Source organism: Oncorhynchus kisutch, linkage group LG22 (genome assembly GCF_002021735.2).
Source record: "Oncorhynchus kisutch isolate 150728-3 linkage group LG22, Okis_V2, whole genome shotgun sequence".
In the NCBI taxonomy this organism is placed as follows: Eukaryota; Metazoa; Chordata; class Actinopteri; order Salmoniformes; family Salmonidae; genus Oncorhynchus; species Oncorhynchus kisutch.
In genome coordinates this window covers 55,055,712-55,079,278 of record NC_034195.2, presented here as the reverse complement: position 1 = coordinate 55,079,278, position 23,567 = coordinate 55,055,712, and the positions used below count along the sequence as shown (strand labels likewise).

The window sequence follows — 23,567 nt, the reverse complement described above, 5'->3', positions numbered from 1 at the left end:
TCTAGTTTTGGTTGTGATCATTCTACTGCAGCTAGAGTCCTGTCTAGTTGTTATGTTGTGATCATTCTACTGCAGCTAGAGTCCTGTCTAGTTGTTATGTTGTGATCATTCTACTGCAGCTAGAGTCCTGTCTAGTTGTTTTGTTGTGATCATTCTACTGCAGTTAGAGTCCTGTCTAATCTTTTTTAGGGGTAAGGGGGTACAGAGAGTGGGACTGGACCTAGTGTGTTTGGGGGACGACTACGCCCAGTGTTTTATGTTGTGTTAATTCTAAGAGCAGCTATGGTCCAGACAGCTACTGTAGCAATGTCAGCTAGGCCGGTTCTAGAATATGCGGGGTGCAGTTAGTTATTTATAGGTATATGAACAGCTGTAGTAGCAATGAACAGGGAACAGGTCTCTTTCTCAACATGGCTTCCTGTGTGTGTGTCAGAGTCAGAGTCAGAGTGTGGAAAGTACACAGGCCCCAGTGCGTTTTCAAGGGATATGGGGGTTGGGGGGGGACGGGTGAAGTTAGAATCCCAATCATGCATTTAAAATGAATGGGAAGAGCTGCAGGCTGCCGGCCACTAACCCATTGCGGTGGTTCATTTGTCCGATGACAGTGTTCCAAAAAATAAAACTGCTCCGGTTTCTAAATAACAAAAATACAGCTGTAGAGATTAAATCAAATGTTATTCATTGGTAAACAACGGGTGTGGACTAACCGTGAGATATGTAACTAGGAATAAAGAAGGTAAACAGTAGCAGCAGCGTATGTGATGAGTCAGAGCAGCTTATAGATCACTGTACCTGTACACAGCCCATCTGTAAATAGCCCACCAGACTACCTCATCCCCATATTATTACTTACCCTCTTTCTCTTTTGCACCCCAGTATCTCTACTTGCACATCATCATCTGCACATCTATCACTCCAGTATTAATGCTAAATTGTAATTATTTTCGCCTCTATGGCCTATTTATTGCCTTTACCTCCCTACTCTTCTACATGTACATTCTATGTACATTTCTATGTTTCTTTTCTTTTGTGTTATTGACTGTACGTTTGTTTATGTGTAACTCTGTGTTGTTGTTTTTTGTCGAACTGCTTTGCTGTATCTTGGCCAGGTCACAGTTGTAAATGAGAACTTGTTCTCAACTAGCCTACCTGGTTAAATAAAGGTGTTCTCAACTGGCCTACCTGGTTAAATAAAGGTGTTCTCAACTAGCCTACCTGGTTAAATAAAGGTGTTCAACTAGCCTACCTGGTTAAATAAAGGTGTTCTCAACTAGCCTACCTGGTTAAATAAAGGTGTTCTCAACTAGCCTACCTGGTTAAATAAACATGAAATAAAATAAATAAATAAAAATTGGTCAAAGAAAGGTTAGTGCAAAAAGGGTCAATACAGGTAGTCTGTGTAACTACCCTCAAATTGACAGTTTGCACTTTAACCTCCATAGTGAATGTATCATTTCAAGTCCAAAGTGCAGAGCCAAAACAACAAAAAATGTGTCACCTTCCCAATACTTTTGGAGCTCACAATAGGTAGGGAAATAGTAACTAGGCAACAAGATAGACAATAAACAGTAATAGCAGCGTATGTGATGAGTCAAAATAACAAGGCCAACATCCCAGTTATTGGCAAGAGGAAGAGACGCAGCTACAACATAACATGATTACAACATAACAACTAGACAGGCAAACAGGAAACCGCTCACCCAGAGGCGGCACTCCTAGTGGCCGGAGACTTTAATGCAGGGAAACTTAAATCAGTTCTACCTAATTTCTATCAACATGTTAAATGTTAAATGGGCAACCAGAGGAAAAACAATTATAGATCACCTGTACTCCACACACAGAGAGAAGTGTACAAAGCTCTCCCTCGCCCTCCATTTGGTAAATCCGACCACAATTCTATCCTCCTGATTCCTGCTTACAAGCAAAAAATTAAAGCAGGAAGCACCAGTGAATAAAAGCTCTCTGTCAATAAAAAAAGTGGTCAGATGAAGCAGATGCTAAACTACAGGACTGTTTTATGATTATTGATTAAAATTACAATATTTATTTGCGTACCTCATTCTACCCTGTTAAGCCAACCAATCTCGCCCCATAAAAATTGTGAATTTATCCTTATATGCAACCTGGTCTTCATACCAAATGTAACATATTGTGCTAAATGGAGTGTTTTGATGGCACAGACTGGAATATATTCCTGGATTCCTCCGATGGCATTGAGGAGTCCACCACATCAGTCAATGGCTTCATCAATAAGTGCATCGATGACGTCGTCCCCACATTGACCCTACGTACATACCCCAACCAGAAGCCATGGGCTACAGGCAACATTCGCACTGAGCTAAAGGGTAGAGCTGCCGCTTTCAAGGTGCGGGACTCTAACCCGGAAGCTTATAAGAAATCCTGCTATGCCCTGCGACGAACCATCAAACAGGCAAAGCATCAATACAGGGCTAAGATTGAATCATACTACACCGTCTCCGACGCTCGTCTTATGTGGCAGGGCTTGCAAACTATTACAGACTACAAAGGGAGGCACATCCGCAAGCTGCCCAGTGACACGGGCCTACCAGACGAGCTAAATCACTTCTATGCTCGCTTCGAGGCAAGCAACACTGAGACATGCATGAGAGCATCAGCTGTTCCGGGCGACTGTGTGATCACGCTCTCCGTAGCCGACATGAGTAAGACCTTTAAACAGGTCAACATTCACAAGGCTGCGGACCAGACGGATTACCAGGACGTGTGCTCCGGGCATGTGCTGACCAACTGGCAGGTGTCTTCACTGACATTTTCAAAATGTCCCTGATTGAGTCTGTAATACCAACATGTTTCAAGCAGACCATCATAGTCCCTGTGCCCAAGAACACAAAGACAACCTGCCTAAATGACTACCGACCCGTAGCACTCACGTCTGTAGCCATGAAGTGCTTTGAAAGGCTGGTCATGGCTCACATCAACACCATCAACCCAGAAACCCTAGACACAAATTAGACCCACTCCAAATTGCATACCGCCACAACAGATCCACAGATGATGCAATATCAATCATACTCCACACTGCCCTTTCCCACCTGGACAAAAGAAACACCTACGTGAGAATGCTATTCATTGACTACAGCTAAGCGTTCAACACCATAGTACCCTCAAAGCTCATTACTAAGCTAAGGACTCTGGGACTAAACACCTCCCACTGCAACTGGATCCTGGACTTCCTGACAGGCCGCCTCCAGGTGGCAACACATCTGCCACGCTGATCTTCAGCAATGGAGCGCCTCAGGGGTGCATACTCAGTCCCCTCCTGTACTCCCTGTTCACCCATGACTGCATGGCCAGGCACGACTCCAACACCATCATTAAGTTTGCAGATGACCCAACAGTGGTACTCTGTGCTGTACTCCACTCAATATTTATTTTTGGCTTAACTACACTGCTTGTAATAAGTATATGCTGTCTTCTTATACATGTACCACCTAATAGGATTTAGTTTTATTCTGTGTATGTGTGAGTTAAGTTTTGTCCTCTAAATTGGCCATCCCATTCAACAGTACAATGAATGTCAATGTTTTGTATTGCTGTCTTTTTTATTACATTTTTTATTGGAAAATAATAAACATATTATAAAACTATATTATAAAATTAAATTTAAAAAACAGTGGTAGGCCTGATCACCGACAACGACGAGACAGCCTATAGGGAGGAGGTAAGAGACCTGGCAGTGCTGTGCCCGGACAACAACCTTTCCCTCAACGATGAGACAGCCTATAGGGAGGAGGTCAGAGACCTGGCAGTGCTGTGCCCGGACAACAACCTCTACCTCAACGATGAGACAGCTTATAGGGAGGAGGTCAGAGACCTGGCAGTGCTGTGCCAGGACAACAACCTTTCCCTCAACGATGAGACAGCCTATAGGGAGGAGGTAAGAGACCTGGCCGGGTGGTGCCAGAATAACAACCTTTCCCTCAACGATGAGACAGCCTATAGGGAGGAGGTCAGAGACCTGGCAGTGCTGTGCCCGGACAACAACCTTTCCCTCAACGATGAGACAGCCTATAGGGAGGAGGTCAGAGACCTGGCAGTGCTGTGCCCGGACAACAACCTTTCCCTCAACGATGAGACAGCCTATAGGGAGGAGGTAAGAGACCTGGCCGGGTGGTGCCAGAATAACAACCTATCCCCCAGCGTAACCAAGACTAACGAGATGATTGTGGACTACAAGAAAAGGAGGACCAAGCACTTCTCATCAACGGGGTTATAGTGGAGCAGGTTGAGAGCTTCAAGTTCCTTGGTGTCCACATCACCAACAAACTAGAATGGTTCAAACACACCAAGACCAAATCTTTTCAGTCTCCTGAGGGGGACAATGTGTTGTCGTGCCCTCTTCACGACTATCTTGATGTATTTGGACCATGATAGTTCCTTAGTGATCTGGACACCGAGCAACTTGAAGCTCTCAACCCACTCCACTACAGCCCCGTCAATGTGAACGGGGCGTGCTCGGCCCTCTGTTTCCAGTAGTCCACGATCAGCTCCTTTGTCTTGCTGACGGTGAGGGAAAGGTTGTTGTCCGGGCACAGCACTGCCAGGTCTCTGACCTCCTCCCTATAAGCTGTCTCATCGTTGAGGGAAAGGTTGTCGTCCTGGCACAGCACTGCCAGGTCTCTGACCTCCTCCCTATAGGCTGTCTCATCGTTGAGGGAAAGGTTGTTGTCCGGGCACAGCACTGCCAGGTCTCTGACCTCCTCCCTATAGGCTGTCTCATCGTTGAGGGAAAGGTTGTCGTCCTGGCACAGCACTGCCAGGTCTCTGACCTCCTCCCTATAGGCTGTCTCATCGTTGAGGGAAAGGTTGTCATCCGGGCACAGCACTGCCAGGTCTCTGACCTCCTTCCTATAGGCTGTCTCCTCGTTGAGGGAAAGGTTGTTGTCCGGGCACAGCACTGCCAGGTCTCTGACCTCCTCCCTATAGGCTGTCTCATCGTTGAGGGAAAGGTTGTTGTCCTGGCACAGCACTGCCAGGTCTCTGACCTCCTCCCTATAAGCTGTCTCATCGTTGAGGGAAAGGTTGTTGTCCGGGCACAGCACTGCCAGGTCTCTGACCTCCTCCCTATAGGCTGTCTCATCGTTGAGGGAAAGGTTGTTGTCCTGGCACAGCACTGCCAGGTCTCTGACCTCCTCCCTATAAGCTGTCTCATCGTTGAGGGAAAGGTTGTTGTCCGGGCACAGCACTGCCAGGTCTCTGACCTCCTCCCTATAAGCTGTCTCATCGTTGAGGGAAAGGTTGTTGTCCGGGCACAGCACTGCCAGGTCTCTGACCTCCTCCCTATAGGCTGTCTCATCGTTGAGGTAGAGGTTGTTGTCCGGGCACAGCACTGCCAGGTCTCTGACCTCCTCCCTATAGGCTGTCTCATCGTTGAGGTAGAGGTTGTTGTCCGGGCACAGCACTGCCAGGTCTCTGACCTCCTCCCTATAGGCTGTCTCATCGTTGAGGGAAAGGTTGTTGTCCGGGCACAGCACTGCCAGGTCTCTGACCTCCTCCCTATAGGCTGTCTCATCGTTGAGGGAAAGGTTGTCGTCCTGGCACAGCACTGCCAGGTCTCTGACCTCCTCCCTATAGGCTGTCTCATCGTTGAGGGAAAGGTTGTTGTCCGGGTATGCGAATTGGAGTGGGTCCAGGGTGTCTGGGATGATGGTGTTGATGTGATGCCATGACCAGCCTTTTAAACCATTCATGGCTACAGATGTGAGTGCTACTGGGTGATAGTCATTTAGGTTACCTTGATGTTCTTGGGCACAAGGACAATGGTGGTCTGCTTGACAAGGCCAGCCTGATCTCTGATCTATATATTGGAACTTGCAAATCTAGCCTTGTCCCAGAACTGTTTGTGCTGTCTTGCCAGATAGACAGCACAAACAGTTCTACGACAAGGCGAGATTTACAAAAAGTTACAGCACGTTCCAATATATAGATAGGTCTACCATGCCCAGTACCTCGCTTCATTCTGAGTGATATGCTAACTAGACTGTTGCTATTGGTCTACCATGCCCAGTACCTCGCTTCATTCTGAGTGATATGCTAACTAGACTGTTGCTATTGGCCTACCATGTCCAGTACCTCGCTTCATTCTGAGTGATATGCTAACTAGACTGTTGCTATTGGTCTACCATGCCCAGTACCTCGCGTCATTCTGAGTGATATGCTAACTAGACTGTTGCTATTGTTCTACCATGCCCAGTACCTCACTTCATTCTGAGTGATATGCTAACTAGACTGTTGCTATTGGTCTACCATGCCCAGTACCACACTTCATTCTGAGTGATATGCTAATTATACTGTTGCTATTGGTCTACCATGCCCAGTACCTCACTTCATTCTGAGTGATATGCTAACTAGACTGTTGCTATTGGTCTACCATGCCCAGTACCTCACTTCATTCTGAGTGATATGCTAACTAGACTGTTGCTATTGGTCTACCATGCCCAGTACCTCGCTTCATTCTGAGTGATATGCTAATTAGACTGTTGCTATTGGTCTACCATGCCCAGTAACTCACTTCATTCTGAGTGATATGCTAACTAGACTGTTGCTATTGGTCTACCATGCCAGTACCTCGCTTCATTCTGAGTGATATGCTAATTAGACTGTTGCTATTGGTCTACCATGCCCAGTACCTCGCTTCATTCTGAGTGATATGCTAATTAGACTGTTGCTATTGGTCTACCATGCCCAGTACCTCACTTCATTCTGAGTGATATGCTAACTAGACTGTTGCTATTGGTCTACCATGCCCAGTACCTCGCTTCATTCTGAGTGATATGCTAATTAGACTGTTGCTATTGGTCTACCATGCCCAGTACCTCACTTCATTCTGAGTGATATGCTAACTAGACTGTTGCTATTGATCTACCATGCCCAGTACCTCGCTTCATTCTGAGTGATATGCTAACTAGACTGTTGCTATTGGTCTACCATGCCCAGTACCTCACTTCATTCTGAGTGATATGCTAACTAGACTGTTGCTATTGGTCTACCATGCCCAGTACCTCACTTCATTCTGAGTGATATGCTAACTAGACTGTTGCTATTGGTCTACCATGCCCAGTACCTCACTTCATTCTGAGTGATATGCTAACTAGACTGTTGCTATTGGTCTACCATGCCCAGTACCTCACTTCATTCTGAGTGATATGCTAACTAGACTGTTGCTATTGGTCTACCATGCCCAGTACCTCGCTTCATTCTGAGTGATATGCTAATTAGACTGTTGCTATTGGTCTACCATGCCCAGTACCTCACTTCATTCTGAGTGATATGCTAACTAGACTGTTGCTATTGGTCTACCATGCCCAGTACCTCACTTCATTCTGAGTGATATGCTAACTAGACTGTTGCTATTGGTCTACCATGCCCAGTACCTCACTTCATTCTGAGTGATATGCTAACTAGACTGTTGCTATTGGTCTACCATGCCCAGTACCTCGCTTCATTCTGAGTGATATGCTAATTAGACTGTTGCTATTGGTCTACCATGCCCAGTACCTCGCTTCATTCTGAGTGATATGCTAACTAGACTGTTGCTATTGGTCTACCATGCCCAGTACCTCACTTCATTCTGAGTGATATGCTAACTAGACTGTTGCTATTGGTCTACCATGCCCAGTACCTCACTTCATTCTGAGTGATATGCTAACTAGACTGTTGCTATTGGTCTACCATGCCCAGTACCTCGCTTCATTCTGAGTGATATGCTAATTAGACTGTTGCTATTGGTCTACCATGCCCAGTACCTCGCTTCATTCTGAGTGATATGCTAATTAGACTGTTGCTATTGGTCTACCAGTAGCAAAGCCAGCCAGTCATGGAACTTCACTTTGTTGTTTTATTTTACTGTTCAGCAGTCAGTCTTGTCTTGTTGACATTGAATTGAGATCTCTCTCCAGTTACCCATGGCCTCTAATCAAGACAGAAGTCCTTGAGACCCAGACCAACACATTTGGGACTATAAAATGAGTTAACGTGCATGGCGACATTTTGAGGTTACTGTCACTATAAATGCCTTCAACCAGTGTGTTCCCAGTTGGCAATTTTTTTATATAAATAAACACGATTTTTTTCATTGTATTCCCGAACTTTGCTGTGCTTTTAAATGGTTGAAAGCGCAATGATTCGGGGTGTGCCGACATGGCCATGCTGGTATTCATAATCGTTTCCAGAAATTGAGTTTCACGTTCTCACTGCAAAAAAAAAGCTGCAGATGAGGAGCAGTGTGCGGAGTGTTGTGTCTGTGTGTCCTCAATTTGCAGAGGGCAGCGAAGTTTGCTGTCACTCAGTCAGAGGTTTCATATGTTTTCCCTGCCCTTTGCCCCACTTGTTAGATATTATGCACATTGATCGCTTGATAACAAACATCCTCACCTTGTGATTTATCATACTAGCAGGCAGCAGCAATCTGAATGATCAGACTGAAAACACGCGAGGAAAAGTGATCGAAATGATGACGCGAGTGGACAGAGAAATACAGCTTCACTCTATCCAATCAGAGCGGCAGGATCAACGGACAACCCGCCCATCTCTTTACAGACAGGCAAACTGGCCAGTTGCGTTATCTAGAGCACGTAGAACGTCGCACATGACTGACTCAAAGACAGTACAGTACGCGTTAGAAACTTTGGGACTGACTGACGTGAGAAAGATGCTTGCTGGCACCCGAAAATAACTTCTTTTTAAATTTATTTTTACGATCACAGATAATTACAAAATATCCTCGGATCTTAAGCGTATCCAAAAAATGTACCCATATCCGTTGCGATACTCATTTTGTCCGACTACTCGGCACACCCCTAGCAGTTATAGACATTTCGGTGAACTAAAACCAACAATCAGATGCTATTTTTCCATTGGAATTTTGTTGTTTTTAAGATGGTTGAAAGCATAGTGACAAAACATAGGAAATTCAACTAACTTTTGGCTCTCTTTATAAGTGGGTGCATAGAGTTTGTAATCTCAACCAAATATTATCCACGTTGAAATGACATGGTGTGCCCAGTGGGAATGCTCTGTGTGCCGTCTTGGACAGAGGCTACTGTAATCTGTTAACTAACCAGAGATAGAGTCAAGACCGATGTCCTTGAGACACAGGCCCAACCTATAATCATGACAGAAGTCTTTGAGATCCAGACTAAGACCCAACCTTTCAAGACCTAACCTCTCGTGGACATACTACGAAAACAAATTTTATTTCTGGGTTAACCGAGATTACTGAAGACCCAGGCCATGACTCAGTGTATTAAGATAATGGTCAGGCCATGACTCAGTGTATTAAAATAATGACCAGAACATGACTCAGTGTATTAAGATAATGACCAGAACATGACTCAGTGTATTAAGATAGTGACCAGACCAAAATCAATGTTTTAAGATAATGACCAGACCATGACTCAGTGTATTAAGATAATGGCCAGACCATGACTCAGTGTATTAAGATAATGGCCAGACCATGACTCAGTGTATTAAGATAATGGTCAGGCCATGACTCAGTGTATTAAGATAATGGTCAGGCCATGACTCAGTTTATTAAGATAATGACCAAACCATGACTCAGTGTATTAAGATAATGACCAGACCAAAATCAATGTTTTAAGATAATGACCAGAACATGACTCAGTGTATTAAAATAATGACCAAACCATGACTCAGTGTATTAAGATAGTGACCAGAACATGACTCAGTGTATTAAGATAGTGACCAGACCATGACTCAGTGTATTAAGATAATGACCAGAACATGACTCAGTGTATTAAAATAATGACCAAACCATGACTCAGTGTATTAAGATAGTGACCAGAACATGACTCAGTGTATTAAGATAGTGACCAGACCATGACTCGGTGTATTAAAATAATGACCAGACCATGACTGTGTATTAAAATAATGACCAAACCATGGTCAGTTCTAATGTGGATAAAACAAGATTCAGACCTCCATATAAGCTCAATGTAACTATGCTTAATGGAACATAGAGCATTTCAGCCGTGGTTGAATTGCATTATTCCTGCTCCTTGCATGTCCTCATCATCCGGCTCCGTTTCTGCAGGGCGGTAATACTGTGATGCTGTGTGTGATTCTTCATCATGGGGCTCTGTTTCTGCAGGGCGGTAATACTGTGATGCTGTGTGTGATTCTTCATCATGGGGCTCCGTTTCTGCAGGGGCGGTAATACTGTGATGCTGTGTGTGATTCTTCATCATGGGGCTCCGTTTCTGCAGGGGCGGTAATACTGTGATGCTGTGTGTGATTCTTCATCATGGGGCTCCGTTTCTGCAGGGGCGGTAATACTGTGATGCTGTGTGTGATTCTTCATCATGGGGCTCCGTTTCTGCAGGGCGGTAATACTGTGATGCTGTGTGTGATTCTTCATCATGGGGCTCCGTTTCTGCAGGGCGGTAATACTGTGATGCTGTGTGTGATTCTTCATCATGGGGCTCCGTTTCTGCAGGGCGGTAATACTGTGATGCTGTGTGTGATTCTTCATCATGGGGCTCCGTTTCTGCAGGGGCGGTAATACTGTGATGCTGTGTGTGATTCTTCATCATGGGGCTCCGTTTCTGCAGGGGCGGTAATACTGTGATGCTGTGTGTGATTCTTCATCATGGGGCTCCGTTTCTGCAGGGCGGTAATACTGTGATGCTGTGTGTGATTCTTCATCATCCGGCTCCGTTTCTGCAGGGGCGGTAATACTGTGATGCTGTGTGTGATTCTTCATCATGGGGCTCCGTTTCTGCAGGGCGGTAAATACTGTGATGCTGTGTGTGATTCTTCATCATGGGGCTCCGTTTCTGCAGGGCGGTAATACTGTGATGCTGTGTGTGATTCTTCATCATGAGGCTCCGTTTCTGCAGGGCGGTAATACTGTGATGCTGTGTGTGATTCTTCATCATGGGGCTCCGTTTCTGCAGGGGCGGTAATACTGTGATGCTGTGTGTGATTCTTCATCATGGGGCTCCGTTTCTGCAGGGGCGGTAATACTATGATGCTGTGTGTGATTCTTCATCATGGGGCTCCGTTTCTGCAGGGCGGTAATACTGTGATGCTGTGTGTGATTCTTCATCATGGGGCTCCGTTTCTGCAGGGGCGGTAATACTGTGATGCTGTGTGTGATTCTTCATCATGGGGCTCCGTTTCTGCAGGACGGTAATACTGTGATGCTGTGTGTGATTCTTCATCATGGGGCTTCGTTTCTGCAGGGGCGGTAATACTGTGATGCTGTGTGTGATTCTTCATCATGGGGCTCCGTTTCTGCAGGGGCGGTAATACTGTGATGCTGTGTGTGATTCTTCATCATGGGGCTCCATTTCTGCAGGGGCGGTAATACTGTGATGCTGTGTGTGATTCTTCATCATGGGGCTCCGTTTCTGCAGGGGCGGTAAATACTGTGATGCTGTGTGTGATTCTTCATCTTGGTTCCATGTATCTTGTTACAGTGACAGTATTGATTTGCAGTGGTGTTGCTGTGCTGGGGATAGCTCGGTTCAGAGGTCTGGCTTTTTCCAAGAATGTGTTCAGCTGTGGTTCTACCTTGAAACGCCTGTGTAGAGAGATACTCAAACATTGAAGTTGGAGTGAACTGAAGGCTGTTTGCATTTCAAGGCATCCCAGGCTTTCCTGTGTGTTTGCATTTCAAGGCATCCCAGGCTTTCCTGTGTGTTTGCATTTCAAGGCATCCCAGGCTTTCCTGTGTGTTTGCATTTCAAGGCATCCAAGGCTTTCCTGTGTGGTGGTGTACTTCATGGACCATTTTCCCAGACAGAGACTCCATTTACATAGCTATTTATTCCAGTTCTAGGCTTAATCTTTGTCTGGGAAACGGGCCCTATATCTGGGAATGTCAGCTGACTGTGTTTGTGTGTTGACTGTGTATTGGTGTGTGTTGACTGTGGTTGACTGTGTGTTGACTGTGTATTGGTGTGTGTATTGGTGTGTGTTGACTGTGTATTGGTGTGTGTTGACTGTGGTTGACTGTGTATTGACTGTGTATTGGTGTGTGTTGACTGTGTATTGGTGTGTGTTGACTGTATTTGACTGTGTGTTGGCGGTGTGTTGACTGTGGTTGACTGTGTATTGGCGGTGTGTTGACTGTGTCTTGACTGTGTATTGGCGGTGTGTTGACGGTGTGTTGACTGTTTGTCTGTGTGTGTGTGTTGCCTGTGTATTGGTGTGTGTTGACTGTGGTTGACTGTGTGTTGACGGTGTGTTGACTGTTTGTCTGTGTGTGTGTTGTCTGTCTCCTCCCAGGTTGACAAGCATCAGCAGAGTAAAGACTCTGTGTTCTTCCGGGATGGAAAGAGGAGGATTGACTTCGTCCTGTCCTATGTGGATGACCGAGACGGAGAGAGGAAACAGGTCAAATACAACCTTCAGAAACACACCTCACTATCAACTACACTTCCTTCTACTGCAAATAGTTGTCAAGTGCATTGTCATCGCAGGGGTTTCATTGTAATTCTCAGTGATACTTAATACTGGTTTCTGGGCACAGGACACCGCCTGGGTAAAACCTGACTGAATGTTCCATTCCGTTGTGAGTTCAGAGTTCGTTCTGGTTTAATCCTGTTACATGGCTCTGTAGTTATAATACAGGGTGAATAAGATGTATGAACATAATTCAGGATGCTGTAATACATAGCACTCTTCCTTCACTTGACTCACTTTTACTTGACTCACTTCACTTGACTCACTTCACTTGACTCACTTGGCTCACTTCACTTTACTTGACTAACATTACTTGACTCACTTGACTCGCTTCACTTGACACACTTCACTTGACACACTTCACTTGACACACTTCACTTGACACACTTCACTTGACTCACTTTACTTGACTCACTTTACTTGACTCACTTCACTTTACTTGACTCACCTTACTTGACTCACTTCACTTGACTCACTTCACTTGACTCACCTCACTTGTCAGCACCAGCTAGGTACGTCTCTTGCCTAGCTGTTCATAACAGCAAGCACTGACTGTTGATAGTGTTCATATTTCAGAAATAAGCTACATGACACAAACACCTTGAAACAAGATGAAACATTTAAGCTAAGCTAAGCTACAGTACCTATAATTCCTCATTCCTAGCCAGTGACCGAGCCCCATGGAATGGAATGTCCTTATCATCTGCCTACTGCTTTGAGTTAGCCTTGAATTGACCCTTAGTTTCCTTGGTAACTTTGTTATTTAAGTATATTTGAGTACTACTTGCATGTTGTGTGGGAGAAGTAGCCATTTTGAGGTGAAGCTTCCTGTACACAAAGTCCACATGATAAAGTGGTGTATAATGATATACAGTGCATTCGGAAAGTATTCAGATCGCTTGATTTTGTTATATTACATCCTTATTATAAAATTGTTCAAATAGTATTTTTTCCCTCATCAATCTACACACAATGCCCCATAATGACAAAGCAAAAACATTTTTTTAAATTTGAGCAAATGTATAAAAAATCAAACAGAACTATCACATTTAGTATTGAGACACTTTACTTAGTGCTTTGTTGAAGCACCTTTGGCAGTGATTACAGCATCGAGTCTTCTTGGGTTTGACGCTACAAGCTTGGCACACCTGTATTTGGGGAATTTCTCCCATTCTACTCTGCAGATTCTCTCAAGCTCTGTCAGGTTGGATGGGGAGCGTTGCTGCGCAGCTATTTTCAGGGTCTCTCCAGCGATGTTTGACCGGGTTCTAGTCCGGGCTCTGGCTGAGCCACTCAAGGACATTCAGAGACTTGTCCCGAAGCCACTCATGTGTTGTCTTGGCTGTGTGCTTAGGGTCGTTGTCCTGTTGGAAGGTGAATCTTCACCCCAGTCTGAGATCCTGAGCACTCTGGAGCAGGTTTTCATCAAGGATCTCTCTGTACTTTGCTTCGTTCATCTTTCCCTAGATCCTGACTAGTCTCCCAGTCCCTGCCGCTGAAAAACATCCCCACAGCATGATGCTGCCACCACCATGCTTCACCGTAGGGATGGTGTCAGGTTTCCTCCAGACGTGACGCTTGGCATTCAGGCCAAAGGGTTCAATCTTGTTTCTCATGGTCTGAGAGTCCTTTGGGTGCCTTTTTAGCAAATAAAGCAGGCTGTCATGTGCCTTTTACTGAGGAGGGGCTACTGTCTGGCCACTCTATCATAAAGGCCTGATTGGTGGAGTGTGCAAAGAGCTCTGTCAGAGTGACCATCGGGTTCTTGGTTACCTCCCTGACCAAGGCCCTTATCCTCTGATTGCTCAGTTTGGACGGGCAGCCTGCTCTAGGAAAAGTTTTGGTGGTTCCAAACTTCTTCATTTAATAATTATGGAGGCCACTGGGAGACGTGTTGGGGTAATGGGAGTAGGGAGACATGTTGGGGTAATGGGATGGGGAGTAGGGTGACATGTTGGGGTAATGGGATGGGGAGAAGGGAGACATGTTGGGGTAATGGGATGGGGAGTAGGGAGACATGTTGGGGTAATGGGATGGGGAGTAGGGAGACATGTTGGGGTAATGGGATGGGGAGTAGGGAGACATGTTGGGGTAATGGGATGGGGAGTAGGGAGACATGTTGGGGTAATGGGATGGGGAGTAGGGAGACATGTTGGGGTAATGGGATGGGGAGTAGGGAGACATGTTGGGGTAATGGGATGGGGAGTAGGGAGACATGTTGGGGTAATGGGATAGAGAGTAGGGAGACATGATGGGGTAATGGGATGGGGAGTAGGGAGACATGTTGGGGTAATGGGATGGGGAGACATGTTGGGGTAATGGGATGGGGAGAAGGGAGACATGTTGGTGTAATGGGAGTAGGGAGACATGTTGGGGAGTAGGGGGACATGTTGGGGTAATGGGATGGGGAGTAGGGAGACATGTTGGGGTAATGGGATGGGGAGTAGGGGGACATGTTGGGGTAATGGGATGCGGAGTACGGGGACATGTTGGGGTAATGGGATGGGGAGTAGGGAGACATGTTGGGGTAATGGGATGGGGAGTAGGGAGACATGTTGGGGTAATGGGATGGGGAGTAGGGGGACATGTTGGGGTAATGGGATGGGGAGTAGAGAGACATGTTGGGGTAATGGGAGTGGGGAGAAGGGAGACATGTTGGGTTAATGGGGAGTAGGGGGACATGTTGGGGTAATGGGATGGGGAGTAGGGAGACATATTGGGGTAATGGGAGTAGGGAGACATGTTGGGGTAATGGGATGGGGAGTAGGGAGACATGTTGGGGTAATGGGATGGGGAGTAGGGAGACATGTTGGGGTAATGGGATGTGGAGTAGGGAGACATGTTGGGGTAATGGGATGTGGAGTAGGGGGACATGTTGGTGTAATGGGATGGGGAGTAGGGAGACATGTTGGGGTAATGGGATGGGGAGTAGAGAGACATGTTGGGGTAATGGGAGTGGGGAGAAGGGAGACATGTTGGGTTAATGGGGAGTAGGGGGACATGTTGGGGTAATGGGATGGGGAGTAGGGAGACATATTGGGGTAATGGGAGTAGGGAGACATGTTGGGGTAATGGGATGGGGAGTAGGGAGACATGGGGTAATGGGATGGGGAGTAGGGAGACATGTTGGGGTAATGGGATGGGGAGTAGGGGGACATGTTGGGGTAATGGGATGGGGAGTAGGGAGACATGTTGGGGTAATGGGAGTAGGGGGACATGTTGGGGTAATGGGATGGGGAGTAGGGAGACATGTTGGGGTATCCTATCCTATCCTCTCTCCTCTCCTATCCTATTGTCTCTCCTCTCCTATCCTCTCTCCTCTCCTATCATATAATTTCTCCTCTCATATTGTCTCTCCTCTCCTATCATATAATTTCTCCTCTCATATTGTCTCTCCTCTCCTATCCTCTCTCCTCTCCTATCATATCATTTCTCCTCTCATATTGTCTCTCCTCTCCTATCGTCTCTCCTCTCCTATCGTCTCTCCTCTCATATCATTTCTCCTCTCATATTGTCTCTCCTCTCATATTGTCTCTCCTCTCCTATCCTCTCTCCTCTCCTATCGTCTCTCCTCTCCTATCCTCTCTCCTCTCCTATCCTCTCTCCTCTCCTATCGTCTCTCCTCTCCTATTGTCTCTCCTCTCATATTGTCTCTCCTATCCTCTCTCCTCTCCTATTGTCTCTCCTCTCCTATCCTCTCTCCTCTCCTATCCTCTCTCCTCTCCTATTGTCTCTCTTCTCCTATCCTCTCTCCTCTCCTATCCTCTCTCCTCTCCTATCGTCTCTCCTCTCCTCTCATATTGTCTCTCCTCTCCTATCCTCTCTCCTCTCCTATCCTCTCTCCTCTCCTATCGTCTCTCCTCTCTTCCCCTCTATGCTTCTCTTCCTTTTCTTCCTTCTATGTTGTGTCAACAGGAGAGGCGGAGGGAGTATGAGGCTAACCTACAGAAAGCAGGGCTGGAGCTGGAGACAGAGGATAAATCGGTAAGATTCCTGCCCTGAAGGTTTATCTGATTACATCTAACCAAGTTCTGGTGAATAAATATCCTGGTCCCAGATATGTCTGTGTTGCTAACACCATCGGACCAGAGGAGTTAGCAACGCAGCATAAACAGATCTGAGACCAGGCTAGTGAATTAATATAGGTCTGAAACAGGAGATTTTTAGTATACAGGGACATGCTGTCCTGGCAGTGTTTTTGTACACAGGGATGCCATTACTCTTTCTCACCACCGGGGGGAGAGATATTTAGTACACAAGGACAGACTGTCCTGGTAGTGTTTTTGTACAGGGGGATGCCATTACTCTTTATCACCACCGGGGGGACGATAGATCAATAGAAATACTCTGGTTTATCAACTTTATAACACAGTACAGGAAAATGGTTTGTTTGTGGTGGTGGAGGTGAACTTATGTAGCTAAACTTGGCTATTGGTTAAATAATTGACATGATGTGTCTGTTTGTCTGTCCGTCTTCCTGTCTGTCCATCCATCTCCACATCTATCTATCTCTCCATCACTCCATCTCTCCATCTCTCTCCTCCAATCAGGTGTCAGATGACAGGAAGACATACTTTGTGAAGATCCACGCTCCATGGGAGGTTCTGGCCACCTACGCCGATGTCCTCAAGATCAAGGTTCCCTTCAAGGAAAACGACATCCCCGTTCCCCAGGTACAGTAGGCAGCCAGGTAGCCTAGCGGTTAGCGAGGTGGGCCAAGCAAAACGGATTGGTTCCAATACCAGAACTGAAAGAAAATATCTGGCCAGTCTTTGGACTGTAGGGTAAAACGGTAGCCTGATCCCAGATCTGTTTGTGTTCATGCCAACTACATTGTTGTCATTGTCATCCAGGAAACATGTTTGTGATGACAAGGAGTTGGCATGACGACACAAAACAGACTAGCTTGGAAAGTGAAGTATTGTTTTTCTTAATATGTTCTTCATCCAGGACATTCCCATGGACTGGCTGTTCACTCCTTTCCGTCTACCGGACCACATTATGAATCCTGAACCAGACTATTTCACCTCACCTTTCAACAAGGGAAAGATTGACTTCTTCCTCATCGATGACAAGGAGACATTCTTCCCTCCTTCCGTCCGCAACAGGATAGTAAGTAGGCCAACGTAAAGGTTTTTTTGTATAAGAGAATCAAAGGAGAAAAATTGAGTTCTCTCTTCACGGTTTCTTCCTGGCTGTGAAGCAACTGTCGATGTAAAAATGGCTTTATATTGTATATAAATTTAAAATAAAAATATATATAAATTATAAAAATGTATATTGAACTGTATGTATTTCTCTCTCTCCTCCCTCCAGGTGTACTACATCTTAGCCCGTTGTCCTTACCACAAGACGGACAGAGAGGACAAGAAGGGCATCAAGCGCCTGCTCAACAACGGCACCTATGGGTCTGCCTTCCCACTACATGATGTAAGAGGCTCCAACAGTGACCAGGGTTGTTGGGCTCAATTCCGTTTTAAATTCCTGTCAATTTAGGATGGAAACTGATATTACAATTACAATTTTTATTCTATGCTTTTTCAATTAGAAAAAAATGTGGAACTGGTATTGGATGTCCTTTCTGAAATGACTGGATTTGAAATGGAATTGACCCCCCAAAAAACTCTGAAAGTGACCTTCTCTCCTAGTAGGGAAAACTGGTTGTGATGTCATTTTAACCAGCTTTACCCTCTGGGCTCTTGTGAGGTTGTTTCATATCGACGTACAGACATCCATGAAGTCATTCATCTCGTGGTGGAAATGGGCAAGGAATTGTTTTGTGCACAATGTGTCGTTCATATAGTAATCCCCCCCCCCCGCCAAAAAAAGGGGGTATCTTTATCAAAATGAACCCTATTATCATCCCCTTTTGGAATGAGACATTCCACATTGTGGGGCGGCAGGTAGCCTAGGGGTTAGAGTGGAGGGGCGGCAGGTAGCCTAGTGGTTAGAGTGGAGGGGCGGCAGGTAGACTAGTGGTTAGAGTGGAGGGGCGGCAGGTAGCCTAGTGGTTAGAGTGGAGGGACGGCAGGTAGCCTAGTGGTTAGAGTGGAGGGGCGGCAGGTAGCCTAGTGGTTAGAGTGGAGGGGCGGCAGGTAGCCTAGTGGTTAGAGTGGAGGGGCGGCAGGTAGCCTAGTGGTTAGAGTGGAGGGGCGGCAGGTAGCCTAGTGGTTAGAGTGGAGGGACGGCAGGTAGCCTAGTGGTTAGAGTGGAGGGGCGGCAGGTAGCCTAGTGGTTAGAGTGGAGGGGCGGCAGGTAGACTAGTGGTTAGAGTGGAGGGGCGGCAGGTAGCCTAGTGGTTAGAGTGGAGGGACGGCAGGTAGCCTAGTGGTTAGAGTGGAGGGGCGGCAGGTAGCCTAGTGGTTAGAGTGGAGGGGCGGCAGGTAGCCTAGTGGTTAGAGTGGAGGGGCGGCAGGTAGCCTAGTGGTTAGAGTGGAGGGGCGGCAGGTAGCCTAGTGGTTAGAGTGGAGGGGCGGCAGGTAGCCTAGTGGTTAGAGTGGAGGGGCGGCAGGTAGCCTAGTGGTTAGAGTGGAGGGGCGGCAGGTAGTCTAGTGGTTAGAGTGGAGGGGTGGCAGGTACCCTAGTGGTTAGAGTGGAGGGGCGGCAGGTAGCCTAGTGGTTAGAGTGGAGGGGCGGCAGGTAGCCTAGTGGTTAGAGTGGAGGGGCGGCAGGTAGCCTAGTGGTTAGAGTGGAGGGGCGGCAGGTATTCTAGTGGTTAGAGTGGAGGGGCGGCAGGGTAGCCTAGTGGTAAGAGCGTTGGACTTCATCAAGATTGAATCACCCGAGCTGACAAGGTAAAAATCTGTCGTTCTGCCCCTGAACAAGGCAGTTAACCCACTGTTCCACTGTTCCTAGACCAGTTAACCCACTGTTCCACTGTTCCTAGACCAGTTAACCCACTGTTCCACTGTTCCTAGACCAGTTAACCCACTGTTCCTAGACCAGTTAACCCACTGTTCCACTGTTCCTAGACCAGTTAACCCACTGTTCCCTGATAGGCCGTCATTGTAAATGAGAATGTGTTTTTTAACTGATTTGCCTAGTTAAATAAAGGTTAAATAAAAAATAAAAACAGGCATAAGGTTGCACAATTCCGGGTAACTTTCCCAGAATCCCCAGGTTTTCCAGAAATCCTGGCGAGAGGATTCCAGATTCCCTTCTTATTTATCTCCTGACTCTGGGAATCTTTCAACTGAGATTTTTTTTTTTGGGGGGGGGGGTTTATCTGAATTTTGCAACCATGTTATGGATAAGGATGAACAGTAGGACCGTGACATGATAAATGATCTGTCTCCCTCTGTATGTATAAAGTCTCGATACTGGAAACCATCCAGGGACTCCAACAGTGAGAGTGAGAGATTCAACCTCTACAAACACTGGGCCCAGTTTTTCAGTTTCTTCAAAGAGCAGCCCCTCAACTTGATACGGTGAGAACACAACACCTGTGTTGGTTGTGTTGTATTCCCCAAAACAGGAAGTATTACGGGGGGAAGATGTTTGATTGGTTGTGTTGTATTTCCCCATAACAGGAAGTATTAGGGGGAGAAGATGTTTGATTGGTTGTGTTGTATTTCCCATAACAGGAAGTATTACGGGGAGAAGATGTTTGATTGGTTGTGTTTCCCATAACAGGAAGTATTACGGGGAGAAGATTGGGATCTACTTTGCCTGGCTGGGTTTCTACACTGAGATGCTGTTCTTCGCTGCGGTAGTCGGCCTGATCTGTTTTCTCTATGGATTGTTCACCTTCGATGACAACGTCTGGAGGTGAGGGCCCCTGAATCCCAATTTAACCCCAAGGCACTATCCCATACCCCCTAACTCACAGCCTAAAAATCCTAGGCACTATCCCATACCCCCCCAGCCTAAAAATCCTAGGCACTATCCCGTACCCCCCCAGCCTAAAAATCCTAGGCACTATCCCATAACATCCCCCCCAGCCTAAAAATCCTAGGCACTATCCCATACCCCCCAGCCTAAAAATCCTAGGCACTATCCCATACCCCCCCAGCCTAAAAATCCTAGGCGCTATCCCGTACCTCCCCAGCCTAAAAATCCTAGGCACTCTCCCGTACCCCCCCCCCAGCCTAAAAATCCTAGGCACTATCCCATACCCCCCCAGCCTAAAACTCCTAGGCACTATCCCGTACCCCCCCAGCCTAAAAATCCTAGGCACGATCCCGTACCCCCCAGCCTAAAAATACTAAGCATTATCCCATACACCCCCAGCCTAAAAATCCTAGGCACTATCCCATACCCCCCCCAGCCTAAAAATCGGACACAGGTTAATCCCAGACACAGTTAAGCCGTTGGTTGGACTGAAAGGCTGGTTTCCCAGACACAGTGAAGCTGTTGGCTGGACTGAAAGGCTGGTTTCCCAGACACAGTGAAGCTGTTGGCTGGACTGAAAGGCATACTGAATGGAGAATCTACTGTATGTCTGGGATTCCGTGTCCAGGAATCCATCCCTCAATATATGTTTCCTGGAAAAAATGTTTTGCAGTTTGTTATGAGAATATCATGTTTGTTTTAAAAATAAAAAAAATAACATCTTGTTTCAGTAAAGAAATCTGTAGTGAGGAGATTGGAGGCAACATCATCATGTGTCCACTGTGTGATAAGAAATGTGGCTACTGGAAACTCAACTCGACGTGTAATTCCTCCTGGGTAAGAAGTCCAGGCTTTATAATTGCACTGTGAAGATTATGAGACTGTACACAGACAGACACTGTTGTGATATGTTCATTTTAATGACCAGAACTTCAGGTCAAGTCAATGAACGTGCTCTTGTTTTTTTTCTTCTATCAGCAATCACATATGTTTGACAACGTGGGGACGGTGTTCTTTGCCATATTCATGGGGATTTGGGGTAAGTGACAGTCTCAGTGAATATTAAGTGACAGTCTCAGTGAATATTAAGTGACAGTCTCAGTGAATATTAAGTGACAGTCTCAGTGAATATTAAGTGACAGTCTCAGTGAATATTAAGTGACAGTCTCAGTGAATATTAAGTGACAGACTCTGAGAATATTAAGTGACAGTCTCTGTGAATATTAAGTGACAGTCTCAGTGAATATTAAGTGACAGTCTCAGTGAATATTAAGTGACAGTCTCAGTGAATATTAAGTGACAGTCTCAGTGAATATTAAGTGACAGTCTCAGTGAATATTAAGTGACAGACTGAGAATATTAAGTGACAGTCTCTGTGAATATTAAGTGACAGTCTCTGTGAATATTAAGTGACAGTCTCAGTGAATATTAAGTGACAGTCTCAGTGAATATTAAGTGACAGTCTCAGTGAATATTAAGTGACAGTCTCAGTGAATATTAAGTGACAGACTCTGAGAATATTAAGTGACAGTCTCTGTGAATATTAAGTGACAGTCTCTGTGAATATTAAGTGACAGTCTCTGTGAATATTAAGTGACAGTCTCAGTGAATATTAAGTGACAGTCTCTGTGAATATTAAGTGTAAAATGGTGCAGGCTTAGTCCTGAGCTCCACCTAAAGGAAGCTGCCAGTCTCTATACAACTGGAAAACAGGCGTTATCTTCAAGTATTGTTGTGGTATAGCTTTATACCTTTTTGTTGTAATTTATAACATCAGATCCTCTTCCTATCGCTATGGAAACTCCATAATGTGAATTCCTACTGGATATAGTGGACACTGAAGGGATGAGTGACAGCTACTCAATACTATAAGGGACGGGGGGGGGGGGGGGGGGGTAAGGTGAGCCAAAGGGTTAGTTGAGCCACCCTTGTTTCTAGGAAAACAAATATACAAAATTAATTGAAAGTATTAAAGGAAGTCTGTGAAGGAAGAAACCACGTGGAAAAAGTGGTCAGCAATTTAGGTTAAAAAAACAACAACAACAAAAACGGATTATCACCAAGTCAAATGGAATTGATTGTGTTTGAGGTTTTCATGATGCTTTTAAGATTGTTCTGTACATCAGATGGGGGTCTCTATCAGCTTCAATACGAGGCCCTAAACCTAGAATGAAAAGGGCATCCGTGTAGCTGTGTGGGCAAATATAGTCAACATGTTTGCCTTGGGGAAGTCGAGCCAATGACCATGGGATAAGCTGAGCCAATTCTTGGTAGTCTTAAACAAATCTACTTTGAAACGAAAGTATACTCTTCACACACATGGTTATGGGCCTAACAAAAGAAGATGCATGTATCATGTCAGATATAGCGTCAAAGTGTATTCAATTTTGAGTCTGCATCCCAATATTACACTGAGTTTTCGTTGTCTAAAACAGCGTTATTAATTATGAAATTACGAAAAAGGACAAAGAGGGCACTTTTGGTCATTGACTGCAGGAAAGGGATACTCCTTAACTCTGTTCCTGCCTTCCCTTCCCTTTTAACTCTGTTCCTGCCTTCCCTTACTCCTTAACTCTGTTCCTGCCTTCCCTTACCTTACTCCTTAACTCTGTTCCTGCCTTCCCTTCCCTTACTCCTTAACTCTGTTCCTGCCTTCCCTTACCTTACTCCTTAACTCTGTTCCTGCCTTCCCTTACCTTACTCCTTAACTCTGTTCCTGCCTTCCCTTACCTTACTCCTTAACTCTGTTTCTGCCTTCCCTTACCTTACTCCTTAACTCTGTTCCTGCCTTCCCTTACCTTACTCCTTAACTCTGTTCCTGCCTTCCCTTACCTTACTCCTTAACTCTGTTCCTGCCTTCCCTTACCTTACTCCTTAACTCTGTTCCTGCCTTCCCTTACCTTACTCCTTAACTCTGTTCCTGCCTTCCCTTACTCCTTAACTCTGTTCCTGCCTTCCCTTACTCCTTAACTCTGTTCCTGCCTTCCCTTACTCCTTAACTCTGTTCCTGCCTTCCCTTACTCCTTAACTCTGTTCCTGCCTTCCCTTACTCCTTAACTCTGTTCCTGCCTTCCCTTACTCCTTAACTCTGTTCCTGCCTTCCCTTACTCCTTAACTCTGTTCCTGCCTTCCCTTACTCCTTAACTCTGTTCCTGCCTTCCCTTACTCCTTAACACTGTTCCTGCCTTCCCTTACTCCTTAACTCTGTTCCTGCCTTCCCTTACTCCTTAACTCTGTTCCTGCCTTCCCTTACTCCTTAACTCTGTTCCTGC

General features: G+C 45.9%; 1 protein-coding gene across 3 annotated transcripts in view; it reads left to right on the top strand.

The window, feature by feature from the left end:
* Positions 1 to 23,567, top strand: part of LOC109879457 (anoctamin-5-like) — a 68,526-nt gene that overhangs the window by 29,802 nt on the left and 15,157 nt on the right. For all 3 annotated transcript variants that reach the window (XM_031801545.1, XM_031801546.1, XM_031801548.1), the window contains 9 exons: positions 12,289 to 12,396; positions 16,381 to 16,449; positions 17,016 to 17,138; positions 17,416 to 17,577; positions 17,782 to 17,895; positions 19,777 to 19,892; positions 20,098 to 20,232; positions 21,027 to 21,132; positions 21,274 to 21,334. In XM_031801545.1, the coding sequence (XP_031657405.1) occupies positions 12,289 to 12,396; positions 16,381 to 16,449; positions 17,016 to 17,138; positions 17,416 to 17,577; positions 17,782 to 17,895; positions 19,777 to 19,892; positions 20,098 to 20,232; positions 21,027 to 21,132; positions 21,274 to 21,334 (994 nt within the window). The remainder of the gene's footprint in view (positions 1 to 12,288; positions 12,397 to 16,380; positions 16,450 to 17,015; positions 17,139 to 17,415; positions 17,578 to 17,781; positions 17,896 to 19,776; positions 19,893 to 20,097; positions 20,233 to 21,026; positions 21,133 to 21,273; positions 21,335 to 23,567) is intronic.